This window comes from Pseudopodoces humilis, chromosome 4 (genome assembly GCF_049639895.1).
Source record: "Pseudopodoces humilis isolate 2021_Gansu_Grassland_sample_001 chromosome 4, ASM4963989v1, whole genome shotgun sequence".
NCBI classification, from domain to species: Eukaryota; Metazoa; Chordata; class Aves; order Passeriformes; family Paridae; genus Pseudopodoces; species Pseudopodoces humilis.
Genome location: NC_142203.1, coordinates 60633123 through 60653864, shown reverse-complemented (window position 1 = coordinate 60653864; position 20742 = coordinate 60633123). Strand labels below are relative to the sequence as shown.

Sequence of the window (20742 nt, the reverse complement as noted above, 5' to 3'; positions counted from 1 at the left end):
GAGGCCCTGCGGGGCCGAGAGACATGGGGCCCGGGGTCGCACTCAGAGCGGCCCCCGGCCCCGCGGCCGGCAGGGGGCGTAGGGGGAGGGTGAGGGGTGTGCCATCGATGGGGGCGGCCGCTCTGCGCTCGGCTGCTCCGCCCTGCCGCTCGGCTCTGGATTAGCGCAACTGGCGACGTGGGACGGCCCGGCCCGGCCCCGCGCCCGCCGCCGGCACGGGGAGCGGCACCGGGCAGGCCGCCGACAAGACGAGGAGCCCGAGGGCGGCGGCACTCTGGTGCTGCAGTCCCGCCAGCGCGACGCGGTGAGGGGCGGCGGCGCTGGGAGCGCCCCGGCAGGCGGCGATGGCGCTGCGGGCGCGGGCGCTATACGACTTCAGGTCGGAGAACCCGGGTGAGATCTCGCTGCGGGAGCATGAGGTGCTGAGCCTGTGCAGCGAGCAGGACATCGAGGGGTGGCTAGAGGGCATCAACAGCCGCGGGGACCGCGGGCTCTTCCCGGCTTCTTACGTGCAGGTGGTCCGCGCCCCCGCCGCCGAGCCGCCGCCGCCCGCCCGCTACGCACACGCCCCCGTCGGCGGATCCGAGCCGCTGCCGCCCCCCGCCGCCTTCAAACCGGCGGCGCAGCAGCCTCCGGCCGAGCCCTTCCCGCCGCCCCCCGCCGGGTCCCCCTCCCCGCCCTACGCCGCCCCCTCCCACCCCAGCCGGGGCAGCGTTGACGACTGGGACGACGACTGGGACGACAGCTCCACGGTGGCCGACGAGCCGGGCGCCCTGGGCAGCTCCTATCCCGACTACGAGGCGGCGGGCGGCGGCGCCCCGGGGCGGGGCCGCCTGTCCACCCGCTCCGAGCCGTCCCTGGGGCCCCGCGGCGCGGGACACCCACCGGGACACCCGCACCCGGCCGGCGGCAGTGGCGCCGCCAAGAGTTCGGCCACTGTGAGCCGCAATCTCAATCGCTTCTCCACCTTCGTCAAGTCCGGTGGAGAGGCCTTCGTGCTAGGCGAGGCGTCGGGCTTCGTGAAGGACGGGGACAAGCTGTGCGTGGTGCTGGGCTCCAGGGGCCCCGAGTGGCAAGAGAACCCGTACCCCTTCCAGTGCTCCATCGAGGACCCCACCAAACAGACCAAATTCAAGGGCATGAAGAGTTACATTGCCTACAAGCTGGTGCCCAGCCATACTGGGCAGCAGGTGCACCGCCGCTACAAGCACTTTGACTGGCTCTATGGGCGCCTGGCTGAGAAGTTTCCTGTCATCTCCGTGCCCCACTTGCCAGAGAAGCAAGCCACTGGCCGCTTTGAGGAGGACTTCATCTCCAAACGTCGCAAAGGCTTGGCCTGGTGGATGGACCACATGTGCAGCCACCCCGTGCTGGCTCAGTGTGATGCCTTCCAGCACTTCCTCACCTGTCCCAGCACGGATGAGAAGGCCTGGAAACAGGGCAAGCGCAAGGCTGAGAAGGATGAGATGGTGGGTGCAAACTTTTTTCTGACCATCAGTGTCCCCACAGGCCCTGGGGCCAGCCTAGACTTGCAGGAGGTGGAAAGCCAGGTGGATGGCTTCAAAGCCTTCACCAAGAAGATGGATGAGAGTGCCCTGCAACTTAATCACACAGCCAACGAGTTTGCCCGCAAACAAGTTACTGGTTTCAAGAAGGAATACCAGAAGGTGGGGCACTCCTTCAAGTGCCTCAGTCAGGCATTTGAGCTGGACCAGCAGGCCTTTTCAGCTGGCCTCAACCAAGCCATAGCTTTCACTGCAGAAGCCTATGATGCCATCGGGGACCTCTTTGCAGATCAGCCTCGTCAGGACCTAGATCCTGTGATGGATTTGTTAGCGCTGTATCAGGGGCACTTGGCCAACTTTCCAGACATCATCCATGTGCAGAAAGGTAAGACCCTTTAAGTTTTATGTATTAGTGGTATGCAGCCTGGTTCCCGATACAGGAACCAGGAGCTAAATTTGCCCTGTGTCTGGCTTGCTGGCCTTGTGTTCAATCTTCCTGTGTTTATTCAGGTAAGCTCTCACTAGAACTACAAAAAATATATCAGTGATGTTTTGTGCCAAAGGCCTAAACATAGTTAGGAGTTTTGCTGGTCAGAGGTTGCTGTGTTTCACCATGTATCTCTGAAAGCAACCATGTCTAACTAAACTGCCTATACGTTAAAGATTATTTGGCTTGTTTTACAAACCCTGGAAATCAAGTGGTATTGAAACATCTATTACTCTGGGGTATGTGAGGTATCTAAATCTATAGTCTGTTAGGTAATGAAGTAATATGAGGATGCTGGTACTCCTCGATTGACCACCCTGTTCAAGATGCACGTGGAGGTGTGTGTTTTGCAGCATCAGTCTGATGAGGTGTTTAAGGCTGCTGGGGTATGTTTGTTCAGCTAAGCGTCTTGTGTTGCCTTTGAAAGGGTATTGGTCAGCTACAGTGCTCTTAGTTGGAGTTGTTCAACCTTTGCCTTTATTGTCATGAACAGATGCTGCTCACCTGTTATCCTTTCAGCATCTTTCTAGCTGAAACACACTTTCCTGGTTCAGATTGCTAGTTGTAAGGTACTTTATGATCTGTCAGAAAGAAAGAAATTCAAAAATGAAAAACAATTTGCTGTACAACTTATGACACTTATTCAGATAAACAGAAGTTTATAGTACTGTGTATGTGGAGATGGTGATGTAAATTATTGATAGTCATATGTTCTTTACCATTGCAAGTAGGTAAGTCCACCATTAATTCTTTTTTCTGTTATCTTCCATACCTGTAGTTTTCATCTTAAAGTCCAAGAGGGTGTGGGCGTTTGAGCTGTAAAAGAGAAAAAGAAACATCACATATGCTCTGCAGAAATGGGTATCTGTAAGTTACCCGAGAAAATGTATGAGCTTTGTAGAAAATTATTAATTAGAAAATTATTAAATAAAAGTAGTTTTCTGCATCCAAAGTGATTTGTCACCCAGGGCAAATCAGTCTTTTTGTCCTTACATGACATTTCCATAATTTTTGCATCTGGAAAAGTATATTAAGTTTGGTAGAAAAAGAGTTGGTAAAGTTTTTTTGAGAAAGCAAAAAGGCAGGTGTCCAGAGGTATGCGTTGCTGGGTGCATATGAGGAAGGAGAGTTGCTACAAAGTGCACGGTTTGTTGTTATTTAAGAAAACAAGCTTTTCATAAAAATTGCATGCATCAAACTCCCATTTCCATTCTGCTGTCAAATACCAAAAACTGTGAGTGGAAACTTAATTTTATTTTGAAGAAGAAGGGAAAGTGTGAAGGTTAACATTTGAGGAGTTGCTTTGCTAGCTGCTGTGGTATTGTGTTTTGATAACAGCTTTAAAATATTTTAGATTTGGAGAGATGAGTGGCCTTGGCAATGCCTCATGTTTTGGAGCAGAGCATGTTAAAGTGAGTTGTCATCTAATAGGATTATCTGTAAGCTTCTGGAAAAAATAAAGCGGTGGATATTTTTATTAGATGGAAAAATCCAGCAGACTGTATATGCTATTTAAATAATACATCTTCAAGCTTTAAGGTTATACGGAGGTCTTCACTGAAGTATTTTTCGAGACAAGCCTTTGAAGAGAGGATTGGGAATAATAAGATGTGTTCTGAAACCATTCTTATTTCTTTTGTAGTTCTCTTTGAATTTACACTTACTGGTTAAGTTTACCTTGCTGAACTGCTGAAGGTTCATATAAGTAACTAAAGCAGTGTATGAGCATAAGGTATGTAGAACTGATTGTGGGCTAGAGCACTGTCTTGAAGCAGATTGGAGAAATGTCCAGCTCTCCAGAATGCAACTGTTAATGCTCCAGCATCCCTGAGCTAGCTAGCACTGTGTTCACAATGTCATCCATGGTACAGACTAGTCACAAAAGTATGGCAGAGGCTTGAGTGTCTCTTGAGTGTCCATGGTCATGACAGGAGCTGAGCTGTGTGGGCTGTGTGTTTGTTGTTGTTTCTGTTACATGACAGCAAACTAGAGGAAAATCGAGAGTCATGTTTTGCACTCCATATTTTACCTTAAGAGGTACTTTTAAAAAGGTACAGCTTTTCAATTCCAGTCTGTAAACTTCAGATGAAAATACAACCTGTTTGGTGTCCTTGCAATATAAAGGCTTTCTTTTAAATTTACTGTCTAGTACTGTTGCCAATTTTGGGAAATAATATTGTCCCTATAGAGTATACAAATATCTGTTGGTATAGTCAACAGCTATGAAACTGTGTTTGTGATAAGAAATAATCTGAAAAATAGAGCTGATATATCTTTCTTCAAGGGTTTTATTTTCTAGTGTACAAACTCATTAAGCAGTAAAATGACACCAAAGTGCCCTTATAAGCAGCAGATGCAGCAGCCTGACTCATACATTGAGTAAATAGCCATGCCTTTAAAATTGTGAACCCTGAAATTAGTAATAGTGCTCTTCTTTCTGCTACATAATGCAAATAGATTTTTTTACTTCGGATAAAACCCAAGATCATATTGGACCTGAGAAGGATGGAAGAACAAAGGCAGCTGTACCAAAACATGCCTGTGTCTGTGCATAGAGCTGGAGGACCAAGAGTGTTAGAATGATCAACTCCCAGTCAACCCTCCCAGCTCAAGCTGGATCCCTGCAAATCTATGGGGCCTAATAGGACTAATAAAAGAATTCTCAAAGAGCAGGGTGATGTCATTACAAAACTCCTCTCAATTACTTTCGAGCAGTCTTGGAAATCGTGAAAGGTCCCAGCTGACTAGAAGTTCTCATATGTTGTCCATGTTCTCAAGAGGGGTGAGAAAGAGGACCCCTTCCACAGGGCTGTCAGTCTCACTTCAGTGCCTGGTAAAGTTATGGGAAAGATTATTCTGGGAGTTGTTGAAAAACACCTGAAAGATAATGCAGTCCTTGGTCACATCCAGCACAGCTTCGTGAGAGGAAATTCCTGCTTATAGGGTCTTTCTTTTATGACAAGGTTAAACCACACAGTTGATCAAGGGAAGCCAATTGATGTGATCTTTTTGTATTTCAGTAAAGCTTTCATTGCTAGCTCTCTGTATCCTTCTGGACAAAATGCCCAGCTCACAGCTGGACAAACACATCCTGGGATGGGTGAGAACTGGCTCATGGGTCAGGCACAAAGGGTTACAGTGGACAGGGTGGTATCAGACTGGGCACCTGTCACTAGGGAGTTCCACAGGGCTCCATCCTGGGCCCTCTGCTCTTTCACATCTTCACACACGACTTAGACTCAGGACTGGAAGGGACACTAAGCAAGTTCCCAGATGACACAAATCTGAGAGGAACTGCTGACTTCAAAGGGAGGGAGGCCCTGCAGAGAGACCCCAACAGATGATGGGCAATCACCAGCTATATGAAGTTCCACAAGGGCTGGTGCCAAATTCTGCACCAGGATGGGGCAGCCCTGGCTGTACAGACAGACTGGGGAATGAGAGGCTGGAGAGCCGTGCCATGGAAAGGGCCCTGGGGTTCTGGGGTTCAAGTTGAACATGAGCCAGCAGTGCCCTGGCAGCCAGGAGGGCCAAGTGTGTTCTGGGGGCATCAGGGACAGCATCACCAGCTGGGCAAGGGAGGGGATTGTCCTGCTCTGCTCTGCTCTGCTCTGCTCTGCTCTGCTCTGCTCTGGGGCAGCCTCACCTCGAGTGCTGGGGGCAGTTGTGGTTGCCACAATGTAAAACATTAAGCTACTTGAGAGAATCCAAAGGAGGGCCATGAGGATGCTGAAGGTTCTGGATAGGAAGCCATATGAGGAGCAGCTGATGTCACCTGGTCTGTTCAGCCCAGGGGAGACTGAGGGGAGACCTCATTGCAGTTACACCTTCCTTGGGAGGGGAAGAGGAGGGGCAGGCACTGATCTCTGCTCTGAGTGACCAGTGACAGGACCCGAGGCAATGGCCTGAAGCTGTGTAAGGAGAGGTTTAGGCTGGATATCAGGAAAAGCTTCTTCACAGACAGGTTTTGGGCACTAGAACAGGCTCCTGAGGGAAGTGGTCCAAGCGCCAGGCCAGATAGATTTCAGGAAGCATTTGGACAATACTCTCAGGCACCTTATATGACTCTTGGGATGTCCTGTGTAGGGCTAGGAGTTGAACTCAGTGATACCTGTGGGTTTCTTCCAACTTGGCATAATCTGTGATTCTGTAATTTTAACTGTCTTGTCCTGTTATGCTTTTGCTGTACTGCAATTAGCTGAAGAACTGCTGAATGTGATTTCTAAGTGTGTTTTGTGCTATGGACTGAGAACTCTGCGTGTCTGAGGTTTTATTTAAAAACTTTCTGCAACTTATGCAAAAAGAGCCACAGAGACAAACGTTTCCCCTCTGTGTGGACTTTGTCTTTTTCTCTAGAATTATGAACCCAATCCGTGTAAGCCTTGCTGTTGCTTTGTCTGCATCTTACTAGAAAAATGTGTTAACTCTTGTGCTTGTAATTGTTTTGGAATTCAGGTCTTTCTGCCTTCTGTGCTGAGGACATCATATGTGATCTGACTTGTGTAATTTGTGTATTGATATTTTATGAAGTGGCAATATCTTCAACAGGAGTTTTTACCAGATGCCTTTTCTTTCATCTTGAGTTCCTAGTGTTTAAGGAATTTTCTGCAGGAAAGGAAGAGTTAAAGTTCCTGCCAAACTAGAGACAGAGGAAGTATTTGAACATTTCTGTACCACATGCCAGTCAAAGATCAACAGGTCAATGTTTTGAGAACTTTGTTGGTTTCATATACACCGGGTCCAGGTGTGATGATATACAGATGATATACAGGATATACAGTCCAGGTGTGATGATTGATTTGATTGAGTCCTACAGCAAAGAATGTGCCCAGTTGGAAACCCCACGTTTCCTCTGGGAAATACTTGTTTTGAAAGTCCCACTGAGGCTGGCATAGAACATACCACTACCAAGGCATACATCCCTTACAACAGCTTGTTGCTCTATAGTTTTTGTTTGGAAAACTAAGTGATTAGGGAAAATAATGGTGTATGGATAGAGTAGACAATGGCAGAATGGTGTCTCAAGCTTTTAAACAACCAAATACTTTCATGAATCTGAGGTAGATAACCTACCTCAACCCCTTGTAGGTAAATGTTTCTAATGCACTTGCATGAAAATATTCTTGGACATGTACGTGGGTTTTTGGAAAGGAAGGTACATATTAGACAGATACACTTGTTATAGTGCATATATACAGATACACAGGTTTTTTTAGCCTCCAGCAAAACATTTGCAGAAGAGGGATATTAAGTTCCAGAGGCTCAAAAAACTAAGCTGCATTTTGTAATTTTCTGTTGCAGAACTGGTGTATCTTTCAAGAAATACTGGTTCAGTTTTTTTAATTTTGAGAACAAAGCAGCTTCCCATCTGTAATGGATGATACCTTTTATGCATTTAAGATCTACTTAGGGAAATTCCCTAGGCATTCTTGGTAACACAAATTTCTATGTATTAATTGCTAAAGTGTCACTCAACTTGATGCAATCTTCCTACTTCTGTAATCTTCAACACAAGTTCTCATTGCAGGCTCATGCAAGTTCAGGTTCAGAAAATTCATGCACTTGTGGGAATTGGAGACAGCATATGCTAGTATCCTAGCTCCTAGTCTGGCTCTCTTGTCTTCGTATTTGTTTAGTGAGAGTAGAGAAGTTGGGGGAGTTTCAGATTTCTTTAAGTTTTATTTTAGGAATTACTATAATTGGCTTTTTGTGATTCCTGAAAGTGGAAGAAGTACAGATTAACACGCTGTTTCATCTCTGCTTTCCAGATTTCTTCTCTCTTAATGTTATGATGTTAATGTTTGACAAACTTTTGGTTATGGTTTTTACAAAAGATATCTGTAAAAGTGGTCTTAACATTTCCTGAAATACAGGAAATTCTATTTCCTTTGCATGCTAGGATTTAAGAGAATTATTTTTAAAAATTCCTGAATGACTTATTGTTTCTTGGTCGCGGTTTGTGAAAAGTAAAATACAGCAAATGGTCTGATTCACCTGAAGCAAACTTAATTCTAGACATAAGCTTTAAAGAGTGCACTTGCTGTGTTTTTAGAATATCTTACAAAACTGTAGGTGACAAAATCTATCCAGGCAGAAATGCATCGAATTTTAAAGCATCAGAAAACCTAAACACCACTGACACCTGGAACTCTCTAACATTTTCACCTTCCTTTTCCCTCTTTCCCACAGGGAGAAGTGGCATTTGAATTAATTAATAAATCAAACTGGTTAATATTGACACCTAAAACTTTATATCACAGTATAAAAGCAGTGCTTTTCTCTCATGCTTACTTCCTAAGCTTTTTGATTTGTTGTGCAGACATGGTTTTTCTCATCACTGTTTTTCCTTTTATCCACCTTTTTTTTTTTGTTGTCTGTCCCTCAGATGCATACACTTTGCAACTCAGGAAGCTGCTGGGTAAGAGCTAGGCATGTAATCCTAGCCCGATGACCCTTTTCAGCAGTAAAAAGAGATGGGCACTTCATTTGTGTAAGAGCTTTGGTGAGAAAGGATGTACTGCTCCTGGATGACTTCTCTTTTCTGCCATGTCAGCCTCCCCGTAGCTGTTACAGTGATGATGTAACAGTGTCTGCTTGCTGCTGCATTACCCAATACTGTCTTGCAATATTTGAAGGTAACCTTAAGGGAATGAAGCTAAAATGTGAAAGAATCTCTTCATTTAGAAGCTGCATAAAATTACAGCTGCTTTAGTTTGTGTGAAGTCAGAGGACAGGAGTAAACAACTAAAATTGAGCAATGGCTTTACTTGAAGAAAATTAAGCAGGAAGAGAAAAAAAGGACTCCTATGCCCTGTCTATCTGAAAGATGCATGGGTCTTCTTAATGTATGATTATTTTTTTCTTTCCAACTCCCCCACGGTATCTGTGGCTTTCTAGGGGAGTGAGATTCATGCTGTTGTGATGGGTCTTTTTCCTGTTACCTTTTGAAACTTGTCTGGTATCATATACCTTCAGTAACAGAGAGACGTTTCATGGCTAATAAAACACCAGTGGGTTGTTTTTTTTCAAAACCTGCTGGTATCAGAGGAAGACTATAGCTGTTCTTTTTGTGGGAGAGACATTACCGCACACCAGAAAGTCTGTCCAGTCTACGTCCTAACAGAAGAAGCTTTGATTGGAGCTGACGCTTCTAGGTTTGACTACAGGCACTGGCATATTTCAGTAAATATAAATTTTCATCAGATTTTTAGTCAGTTCACAGAAAATGCCCCATACTATGTGCTTACCACAAGCAGTAAGGCCTTGTCTATTGGGAAGGTCCTGTGAGCAACGAGGGAGTAGCAGAACAGTGTAGACATTGAAGAATTAAGAATTACATTGTAGAAAGAGGAAGTAATTCTATTTCAAAAACAAAGTAATGCCTTTTGAGAGACATATGAAGTATCTATATAGAGGGATGGTTCTCCTGAAGCTCTGGGTGCTCCTAGTCTAGCTGATAGGGCTGCCATCCAAACACAGAGGACAAGAATTGGTAGACTGAAAATAGAAAGAAGCTCCTAGAGCTCTTCTAATTCTTCATTAGCACATTATCAGAAATAAACAAGCTGACTGACTTTTTCAGTTTGTAAGTCACCTTTGAAACAAGGACATGATTCAGCCTTTCCAGCATCTTTCCATGACTTCATTGTTAGACTTTGTTTGAGCAGGTGAAATGCCAAGTCAGTAAGTGCAGACTGTATCAACTTAAGCAGTTGGTACCTTATGCATTTTAAATTGCCTGGTTCAAATTGCACAGAATTTGAAAATTTTAATTGAAAAAAAATAGGAAATTACATTTGGCTGAGTCCCCAGATATGAGCCTTATCAGCAGACTAGAGCAAACAAATGGCATGTGCTTTCTTATGCAGTCTTGTTTGTATCTTTCATGAAAGCCATGAGGACTTAAATAAAATGGAAAAAAAAATCCAAACCACCTAACAACATCAAAAAATCTGTTCAGTTCTTGCCAGTGACTTTGGGTTGTTATTGTAGCAGAACAGGAAGAAGTGTAAATTTTCTTTGGCCCTTGTTTTAATAGGTACACATCATGGGTGGACAATCTCTGTTGAACCATAATGAACTAAGCTACCCTTTTTATGCTTACATGCAGGTCATTCATTAACAATGTGAGAAGCAGGTTCATCCTGTCATTCAGTTTACATTGCCTTGTTGTCCCATGGTAAAAAGCAACTTACTATTCTAACTTTCTTTAGAATTTTTATTATTTTGAATCTTTATATGCTAGCAGTATGCTAAAGAAGCTTTTCTTATAAATAATGTGAGTATACCATTATAATTTTCATGTGTTCTGCTTTTGTGTTATTTAACATATTTTAGTTGGTTGCATTAATGATGGCTTACCTTGAATATTTTTTTCTGCAACAGGAATTCTACTTCTTTTTGTTCTTACAAAGAAACTGCAGCATTCAGAAATCTAAGAGAGGGCAATTAAAGGATACTAGGATAAAGTAAACCAATATCTGCATTTCATTTTTATCTTGACTCCTTTAATATGAAATTATGTTAAACTGGCTATACATGTTTTATTTGCTCATCTTAGGACAGTAGTGGAACTAAGCAGGTTATAATGGATAAGCAAACACCATAAATTGTATTCTTTGTTTCCCTTTTAGCCTGAACAGAAAACAACATCCAAAAGCAGCTGTTTCACTGTACCCCAATAAAGCAGTGATGTAAGAGTCAGTGGAACTTGCATTTATACTTACTTCTATCAGTAATAGTGTATGGACATTGATACACAGTGTTACCCGTCTTCCTCTGTCCATCCACATCCCATGAATGTTACAAAAATTCTGAAAGAAGTCAGCATTTAATGAAATAGTGCTTACATCCATTTTGAGGAGGAGGAAGAGACATTTCTTCTCATTTATTGTTAACCTTTTCTAACTGAAAATTAATTTCTTTGATCCATGAACAGCATCATTTCTGGTGGTTGTTATCTTGAAGTCAGCAGTATGAACAAGGCATTTACCAAAGCTGTTAAAAGTCTGTAGTATCTTTTTAACATAAAATGCTTGTTCCTAGCATCCTTATTGGGAAAAATTAGTGTAGAAAACCTGTGACAACCAAACTGTAATAGACCAGCTCCAATTCTGGAAAAGCAGAGTTCTGTATTAAAAAGGTTGTTTGATGCCCCAGTTAGATGTAAACTAATGAGAAGTGCTAAAAATGACTGAAAGGTTTCATCTTGGTACTTCTGCAAATGCCATTTGCTTAAATTTTCAAGTGTGGTCCTGAAAAACATGACTAACTTTCTAATGGGCAATTGTACTGTGTTTCTGGTGACCAGCCTAGTTTATGTTTTGCTCTTTTCTGTCCCTCTAGTCTGCACTGCCAGCTGAAACCACACCAAAGAAAAACTCTGTTAAATGGTACATGTGAGTGCCAAGAAGTACAGAGTGCCTTAGAACTGGGCAAACCCAGCATTAGTAGCATTTGCCTCTCAGGGTGTGATGCAAAATATTATATTTGTGATAAGACCGCTGTACACATGGTTTAACTGGATTTTACAGTCAAATGATTCCTAGTGGGCCTCCTTTCAGACATCACTGTAGGTGCTTGTAAAGTCAAAACTATTCACAAACACAGTTTAAAACATGCTTTAGTGTCTAAAATAAGGTCATTTGTTTGCTTAGAAGACTGTTAGTGTGCAATACATTAAGAGATAAAAGTTTTAAAGTCTCTGCATTCAAGATACTGACAGATGTATGCTCAACAAGTCTAATCAGATCTTAATCATCATATTATTTAAAACTTAAAAAATATTAGTTAGACATTAGTTAAATTATCAGTAACCCTGGTAGTTTTGAAAAATTTATATTTTTACACTGTGCACTCCAGCATCATTGTTAATTTGGTTTGTGTTAATTAAATTAATTTATAAGTTATGACAATCAGATGAGGTTACAGCTAATTAACATTGAAATATCTAGCGAAGACTGTTTTGTGTGTGAGCTCTTGAGTTGTGTAGATTAAAAAGTGACTTCATTTTGAACTCTACTGAGGAAGTCTTCTGGTTTTAATTTCAGGCAAATTCCTATTATGCTGCTTTCCATTATAAATCTTGGCTAGAAAATGTAAAGAATTTGCAGAATCTCAGTGTAGGCTTCTTTTGTTAATCAGCGCTCAGAGCATTCTTAAGAAAATAATCTGCCAGTGTAGCAAAATCTCTGTTCTGTTACAAACTATTTCACTTTCAATCGAGAGGGAGAAGTCTGAGGATTTTTTCAGAGTTGAATTTCACGCTGTGTTATCTCATTGTCATGGTTTGAGCACAGCTGGAAATTAAGCACCATGCAACTGCTCACTCAACCCCTTCCTCTCTCTCCCCCTACTCCAACCCCAGTGGAATGGGGAGGAGACTTGAAGTAAAAGTTGTATGTTAAGGTAAGAACAGTTTAATAATTGATACTAACGTAAAATGCAATAATAATGGTAAACAATAATAATAAAAAGGAAACACACAAATGCACAATACAATTGCTCACCACCCACTGACCGATGCCAGAGCCCCTTCCTGAACCCACAGCTGCTGTGCTGCTGGGTAACTCCCCCCAGCTTATATCCTGGGCATTACTTCTGTGGTGTGGAATATTCATTTGGTCAGTTCCAATCACCTGCCCACCTGTATTCCCTCACAATTTTCCTTTGTGCACCTCCTCACTGGCAGAACATGAGATTGGGAGAGGAAAAAAGAGTCCTTGACTTGGAATAAACACGCTTTAGCAAAAACGCAAACATCAGCATGTTATCAACACCATTCTCATTCTGAATCCAAAACACAGCACTGTAACAGTACAGAGAAGAAATTAACTCTACCCTAGCTGAAACCAGGACACTAGTGGAAGCTTCTGCAGTTTCCCTTGTGTTGGAGCTAATGATTGTGTAACCCAGGGCTGACCTGGATCACATAGCTAAGCCATTGATAAAGCTAAGGCATCATCTCTCTCCCCAGGCCACTTGCATTCTTTTATTGGATTAGTCATTTGAGACATCGTGTAACAACATCTTTGCTAGATCTGGAGTAAGAGGGACAACCATGTAGACCTACATGCTCTGGCAGCACTCTGCAGGATTGGAAATAACATTTCCACGCACATGAGCTACCCAGGGTTTGCTTTTTCAAATCTTTAAGCAAAGTCCTGTAGTTTATTAATCCCATCTTCAAGGAGGGAAAAAGAAAATATTTCTAGTTATATTATCTGCTTTTACATCTTTTTATGAAAGCAGCATCATGAGTATGTTTTTTTTTTCCTTTTCCATTAGAGATGGTTTCTTAGATTTCTTGTAATAAAAGTAATGCAAAGGGAGTTGTTTTACTAGTTCAAAGCTCTCTCTTCATTAAGGTGCTATGAAGGACACATCATGCATCCTATTAGAGTATTTAATATGGTGGACACATGAATATTGTTTTACCTTCTAGTAAGTGGTGCACTAAATGTTATTTTGTAGCTTGCTGATAGTAGAAAGATGAAATATTTATTGCATGGATAATTTTATTTGCCCAAGATTTCTGAGGTACAAGTGCTGAGCAATTGTAAAAGAAAGTGTTTGCTCTGTTTAAGTATAATTCATCACCAAAGTGAAAGAGATACTTTAATAGCTGCAGTGATAAAGGCATTACAGTCACAGGATATAAAAAATTAACCTGCTGGGTCTTACAATCTGGGTGAGTATTCAAGTTGGACTTAATGGGTTCTTCTGACTGACTGTGAATTTCAGATCCCAGTTATCAGGAAGTGCTTACCACTGCTTCAGGTGCTGTATTCAGCAGTGTTGAACTGATGCTTCTTTGTGTTTCATCCACATGCAGCATTACTGTACACAGTTAAATTGCTGCTGCTACAGCAATGTTCTTTTGGTAATTTTTAAGACTGGAGCAGGCTCTGCCATGAAACAGATGTCATTGTAGTAAACAGTGTGCAAATTGAGAGCAAAAAAAAGGGTTCCTGCCCTGAAGAATTCTTTGTGTGGATTAGCAGCTTCAGACACAGCTGATGTTTCACTTCTGGCTGTTGCATGCAGCACTCAAGAGCTGATGTTTGGGTGTTTTGAAAAGAGGTGGAAAGGGGAAGATGGTACATCGTTAACAGGTATCGTTGCTTTTGGCTTCTGATTGCATGTGCTGGCAGTCACAGGGCCTGCCTTCCTAGGGAGACTAAGGAGTTGAGTGAAAAGAAGTCTGGATTGCAGTCTGCAAGAGAGGAACCCCCAAACTTCTGCCTTCTGGCCACAATGCAGGCTGCATTTGGAGTTGGAGACACATACACATCATCATGGAGTACACAAGTACTTCCTGTGTGGAGGGAGATTGAGTGTATGTAACCCATCCTTAGTTGATACTTCTCACAATCTCAAAACACTCTTACTGGAATGATGTGAAAATAGTTTGTTTGACCCAAACCTAAGTGCTTTCAGGTTCAGGATATTTTTTTCCTGAATGTATATAACTCTTCCACCTCATAGTAATTTCATGTTTGCATGAGTATCATAATGTCTCAGTACAATTTTTTATTTCCTCGTAACTTCTCAGCACCCGTTTAAGTTGCTATTACTACACTGTGTTTTATGGCTTGAAATTATTTTTTCCTGTTGAGAACTCTACATTGTCCCTGTTTTCTTGGCTTCTAGCACAATACACTAGCACAAATTTTGCTAGCACAAATGTCCCTTGTTAAGTGTGTTTATATCGTCTTGTGTTGTCTAATCTCATATTTCAAAATAAGGACTGAAGTCTGATTCACTTTTATAAACTCTTAGCCACTGTGAACACCGGAGCCTGTTTAAGGCTTTGGGCAATGACAAACAGCATTCATATAAGCTTTTCCCCACCTTTAAGAACAGGAATAGGTGTTGCACAGTTCTTTGCATCATTTTTAATCCAGGCCCTCTTTGCTTGTTTGGAAGCTAGTCCTTATTACTGGAAAGTGACTCCTGACAGAAGGTCTTTAAATGCATGAGCAAGATTGAACAGAATTTGTACATCTGGGTCTAAAAAAAGCTCAAGAATTTATTTTTATGTATTCCATCCCTCTGGGAACAGTGTGCTGGTGTATATTTATCCCAGGCATGTACTCTGCAGTAGGCTTCCTTGAGCATTGGGAGGTGGCTCCTAATGTTCCTTTTAATTAAAATACATTCTAGCCTTTTCTTGGACAGCTGTGATTCAGCCTTATTCTTTTTTTTTTTCCTTTTTTTTTTTTTTTTAATGCATCTTGCTTTTTTTGGTTGTCCAAACCAATACTAGGTATTCACATAATTAAAATCAGAAACCAGGAGAAATTTCTGCATATGTACTTCTAGCCCAGTGGGCCTTGCTCACCCCAGCGTCCCATAAGGGTGGCAGCAGGAGCTGTGAGGTGCTGGATTAGGCGCTGAGTGTGATGGATCAGCTAGTGAGCATGGAGCTGGAGGAGTTCATGGTGTGCAGCCTGGGATGCAGCAGGTCCAGAGTGGTGAGCTGGGAGTCGTTACAGGTTACCATCACTTAGTGGCGCATCTCTCCACAAGACTCTTCTCTTCAAGAGGGATGTACACAAGAGGTTGCTCTCCAGTCCCAAATTCCTCACCCTTCTGTTCACTGTAGGATGAATCATCGAACCTTCCACAAAAGTAAATCTGTTCCAGCTCACATAGATTACAATACAAGAAGTGTAGAGTATGGAAAGGTGTTTGGAGAAAATTTGGGAGTTTTTTGTTACTTAAGATGCTTTCAAAGCCATGAAAACTAGTAACTTTTTTACTTGGATTTGCTAAACTAAGTCTTGCAAACTTCAGTAGAAGCTGAACAGATTTAAAATGTCATTTTAAAACAAATAATTAATTTCTTCCTAGACTAAAGCATGTGGGTTGGGTTTTTTTTTCTCTGTGTTTAGGGAGAATTCTTTGATTGTCCTAAAATAAGATAAAATTTCCCCACCATGTAGTTATTTGAAGATTAATTATATTACTAATAATTAAAAGCTTCATTTAAAGACATTTCAAAAATAACCCCAAGCAATATAGAAGTATAGTTTTGTACTTCCACATAGGTATGTATGAGCTGTCATATAGTGCTGACATCTGCTTATAGTCTGTCCAGGTTTTAAAGGAAATTCCACTACAGGACAAATATGATCCATATGCATTAACAGAGGAGTGTTAATGATTATACCATACTTTTCCCACTGGATTGGTTCACTAATTATAAATATTTTTCCTTTTATTTTTCTTTTTATTTTTAATAGCAAAAATTTGCATACTGAATCTAGTCTGGAGGGCAGTCTTGTCTGGTAATGTATGCTTTTTATTGATGTAAAATAATCTGAAGATCATACATGCTCTGGAACTTAATTATGCTTTCAGATGCTGGTGCTGTGAATTTCAGTATTTATTTTCCAGTTTGGTCATTTTAGAAATAACATCTAAGACTGTTTCCCACATCACAACTGAAGAGTTGTCATGTTTATTTAAAGCTGCATCTGGCTTCCAGTAAGTCCCAAAGTTCAGTTTTTCACAGCTGTGCATGGATTCCTGTCATGCCTGCAGAGCATAGAAAAATTTTTGCTAAGCCTAAATTTGTTTAAATAAGTGTTTTTTGTAGGAGAAGGGATTAAATTTTTTTCAGATTATACCCTCACAGATTATACCCTCACAGATTATACCCTCACAGATTATTTATTCCTTAGATGACAACATACAGATCTTCTGGCACAGTGTCACTGCTGGCACGACTGCATGTAGAAAAGGATTTTCAGTGGTGTTTTTGGGGCCAGGTTGGAGATGATAAGGTCAATCAGCAAAAGCAGTCAGTGCCAAGCTCTTGGCCATCCCACTGTTATTCCATGGGAGCCAGGAAGGTGTGGAATACTGCCTCTTCCTGGAAGCCCCCAGAGACAGACACTACTGCCCTTGGCCTTCAGGCCAGCACACTGTAGTCACGTGTCAGAGGTGTAATCTGAGAGTTACAACATTACAAATATTTAAAGGAACAGGAATCTAGTGAGGTGATAAAAGCTGTATTTTTTCTGATTTGGTTTAGTTATATGAATAAAATAAGTATGTAATAATTAAGACAAAGAAGTTGCTCTGTGGGTAATTGAGTTCAGTAATATGAAAGTCTTAAGATATATATTGGTATATCTTGGATTTGCTTTGTGTAGGTCTGTTTTGGATGATACTTTCCTTTTGTAGGATGTGTGTGCCTTAATTAGGTATTTGGAGAGGGAAGATTGTCAGTTCTGTAACTCTGCTTTTCTTCTACCTTTTACAACACTGCTTAAGCGTAAGGTCTACCTGGGCATCTGTGACTTTGAGTTAAGCTTTTAGATTCTCTATTAATTAATAATTAGTTTTGGAGTATCTCTGGTATAAAAGCAAAAACTTATATTGACAAGATTTTGTGTATTAAGATATGCTTTTGACATTTCAGCAGGATTAGGAAAAGGGATATTTCACATAGTCCAGTTCTTAACAAGGTTATTTTTTCTTGTATTTATGAAGGCTTAAACTGATCTGACCAGTTTTCTTACGTTTTCAGTTACTCTTCTACTGGTATAATGATTACTTATTCTCTGAAGGACACCATCTGATTTTTAAGGTTACGAAATAGGATGTTTTAGTAACTTTTGCATGCTCAAGTCTGAAAAAAGTATTAAGTTTTATTTTTTACATAGGATCCACTGGTCTGTGATTTTTCTTACATTAAAAACCTTCTGTTTTATTCCTTTTCATTCACACACATGTATATGCACGCCTGTAAATACACTGAGAATAAGCCTTATATAAATCCTTCTTGTTATTAAGTCACTTGTTAAAGTTCAGTAGTTGAGTCTACATGGTCCTCACAGTTCAACTGTTTCATTTTGTTCTTTACACAGGAGCCCTTACCAAAGTAAAGGAGAGTAAGCGGCACGTGGAAGAGGGGAAGATGGAGCTCCAAAAAGCTGAGGGCATTCAAGAACGTTGTAACATTATTTCTTTTGCAACCCTTGCAGAAATTAATCATTTCCACAAAATTCGTGTGAGGGACTTTAAATCACAGATGCAGCATTTCTTGCAACAGCAAATACTCTTTTTTCAAAAAGTGACACAAAAGCTAGAAGAAGCTCTTCACAAGTATGACAGTGTTTAGTCTCTGATTTGTGGACTTTACTCAGCATGAATGTTACCGAGGTGGCAGAGCAAATGCTGCTGAAGAGCTGTTGCCAGTGGTAGATGGCGGTACAAGGATGGGTTTGTGTTCACCTGGAACCCGGGTTTAATCTCCGAATATGTAGAAAGGAAACAGTTATAGGGCTATGTAGTAGAAACAGTACCATGCATTGTAACTAAGTTATACTGTGTATGCCTACACCATTGTAACTTTTTTGAGATAATGAGTATACTATTTGCCTTATTGCTTTTTGAAATACGGTATCTTAGTGCATACTTCATAGACCTCAAAGCCCTTTGGGTATTTAAAGAAGTTGGGTAGATAAAAGCCTGCTTTGATGCCTTTTTACTTTCCTAGATTTGGATTTCCTAAACTCAAACAATTCTGTTTACAGACTCCTACTAGAGCAGCTATGTGATTCTGTGCCTTTAGACTCTATTTTTCTTTTTCTAGTATGTCACATTTTTATGATTAAATGAATGAAGGGTTAATGCCTATGATGGGAACTGATGATGAAACCTCACATTGACTGGAAAAAAATCAGCTGCCATCCAGTTTGCATAGCAAGTACTTTCTTATGACAAATGTTGGCTCAAAAGGGAAAAGTTAAATTTATTCACACTTTCCCTGTAAATGGAGACTATGTGTTATATGTACTAGGATGTTAAACACATGTACAAAAAATCACCACTTAATTCCCTTTCTGAAATAAATAATACAGTGAGGGGTGGTTTTTGGGATTTTTTTTGTATACAGCATTACTGTAAGTGGAAATTTGAAGAGCTAGTCTAATAAAAATTGCGTATATCAAGGGGATATTAATGCAACCTATGTGGCTGCAACATATTTTTTAAGTTTGAAATTATTTGCTCTTTGTTCAGTTGCTGATTCAGTTTAACTTCAGACTTGCATCTGCATTGCCAGTTGTCTGAGATGAAACTCCACTGTGATTCATTAGTTTACTAAGTTAAAAGTTTTTGGGGATTTTCAGTAGTATAAATGATCTGAAGTCTTGGCTGAACTGACTTGGAAAACAGGTGGTATTTTTATGTTTGTAATGCTCAAGAATTAACAATTGTCTTAATTTTGTATAAATATTTTTGACAAGCAGGGTGCATTTATATATATGTAAACACTATCTTTTGAAGAGGTTATTTCCCTTTAATTAAGTCTGAAGGTATTTCTTACTTATTGGTTTCCTTCTTATAGGTCAGTATGAAAGACAGTTTTTGTTTATCCTATCTTTTTTCTCCTAAAAAAAATAACAAAGCTTTGTGAGGAAGCAAAATGTTTAATTTTTTGTTTAATTAAATTAATCAAAAAAAGCTTAAACAAGTGAAAGCCTGGAAAAGGAAGTTGAGCACCAGTTTCAGTTAAGTACAAATCATTCCTCACCTATGCAGCAGAAATGTGCAGTTCTTCCACATGATCATGTGAGTTTCTGTTTAACCCCACACCTCTGTTTTAGAGGAATAACATGTAAGAATGTAGTTTTGGTTCTAAGACTCATCCCCAAATGTTTGGAGATGGCTGTTTTGCACAAGCTGTGTATGGTGGGGCTTCTAGTACATAACTAAAGCAGTAAAATACAGAATCATGAAGAGGGGAAGGCAAGTAATAATTTGTAAAAGAAAGGACAATCAGTGAGGAAAGACTCCATTTCCAGCCTTTTGAAACAATTTTGCAAACAAAATTGACCATAAAAGAAGGACCACAGTCATAGGGCTGACTTGCTCTTTACCTTCCTCATTGTGTCTCATTCTACATTCAAAACTCACCACTTCCCCAACAGCTCTTCCCAGAACTTCTCCTGCTTTCCCATATGTCATTTAATTATGTGACAGAGGGATGAGCTAGGTTGGAGCTGAGTTCCGTGGCTAATGTTTGCTTAAGCCAGATACTGTTTTAGTAAATGTCTTTACAGCAATTAGATCAGACTGCAATCAAACTGATTTCACATGGAGGTATTAAGACCTGTTCAGATATTGATCTTGGTTCAGTTGAAGTATTTTAGGAGGTTAGTATTAATGACATGTTCATGTCTGGGAGGAAATTAAGCTGTGATATGTATTCATACAACATTAATCAGACAGGTACAGTTTTCCCTAATAAACTGTCATGGCCTTCACCTTGCTTTCTCATTTGTGAATTTATTTGGGGACAGGAAGAGTGGGTGTAGTAATTGGTTAAATTGGATGCACCAGAAAATCTTGACTGGAATGCTGGTTTAAATTGTTGCACAGAACAGAAAGGTTCAAGTCTACATCTCTGTTAGAATTTTCCTATTTTCCTCAGTTGAGTTACATACGGTTGAGTTTCCATACAGTTGAACTGGCTGATGGGTGGAGCACAAGGAGTTACAGTAAAGGGTGTTGCATCAAGCTGGTGACTGGTCCACAGAGCTCAGTCAGTTCTACAGAGCTCCATCTTAGGCCCTGTCCACTTCACTGTCTTCATAAATCACTTGGACACTCAAAGAGGTAAGTTTGATGATGAGACTAAGTTGGGAGTGACTGTGAACTCCCTTAAAGGCAGAGAAGCTCCACAGATGCCACAAATCTGAGGGATGGGCAATCATCAACCATATGAAGTTCCAC

At 41.0% G+C, this 20742-nt stretch overlaps 1 protein-coding gene across 1 annotated transcript; it reads left to right on the top strand.

The window, feature by feature from the left end:
* The first annotated feature begins 223 nt into the window (after positions 1-223).
* SNX18 (sorting nexin 18) lies at positions 224-20273 on the top strand. Its single transcript, XM_088054165.1, has 2 exons — positions 224-1890; positions 17871-20273. The coding sequence occupies exons 1-2, from the start codon at positions 345-347 to the stop codon at positions 18122-18124; spliced, it is 1800 nt and encodes a 599-aa protein (XP_087910291.1). The 5' UTR covers positions 224-344; the 3' UTR covers positions 18125-20273.
* The last annotated feature ends 469 nt before the right edge of the window (positions 20274-20742 follow it).

Excerpts from the sequence above, each read along its gene's own strand:
- SNX18 (XM_088054165.1), top strand. The coding sequence starts at position 345 with ATGGCGCTGCGGGCGCGGGCGCTATACGACTTCAGGTCGGAGAACCCG. Across the intron at positions 1,891-17,870 it reads CATCATCCATGTGCAGAAAG|GAGCCCTTACCAAAGTAAAG; the intron begins GTAAGACCCTTT and ends TTCTTTACACAG.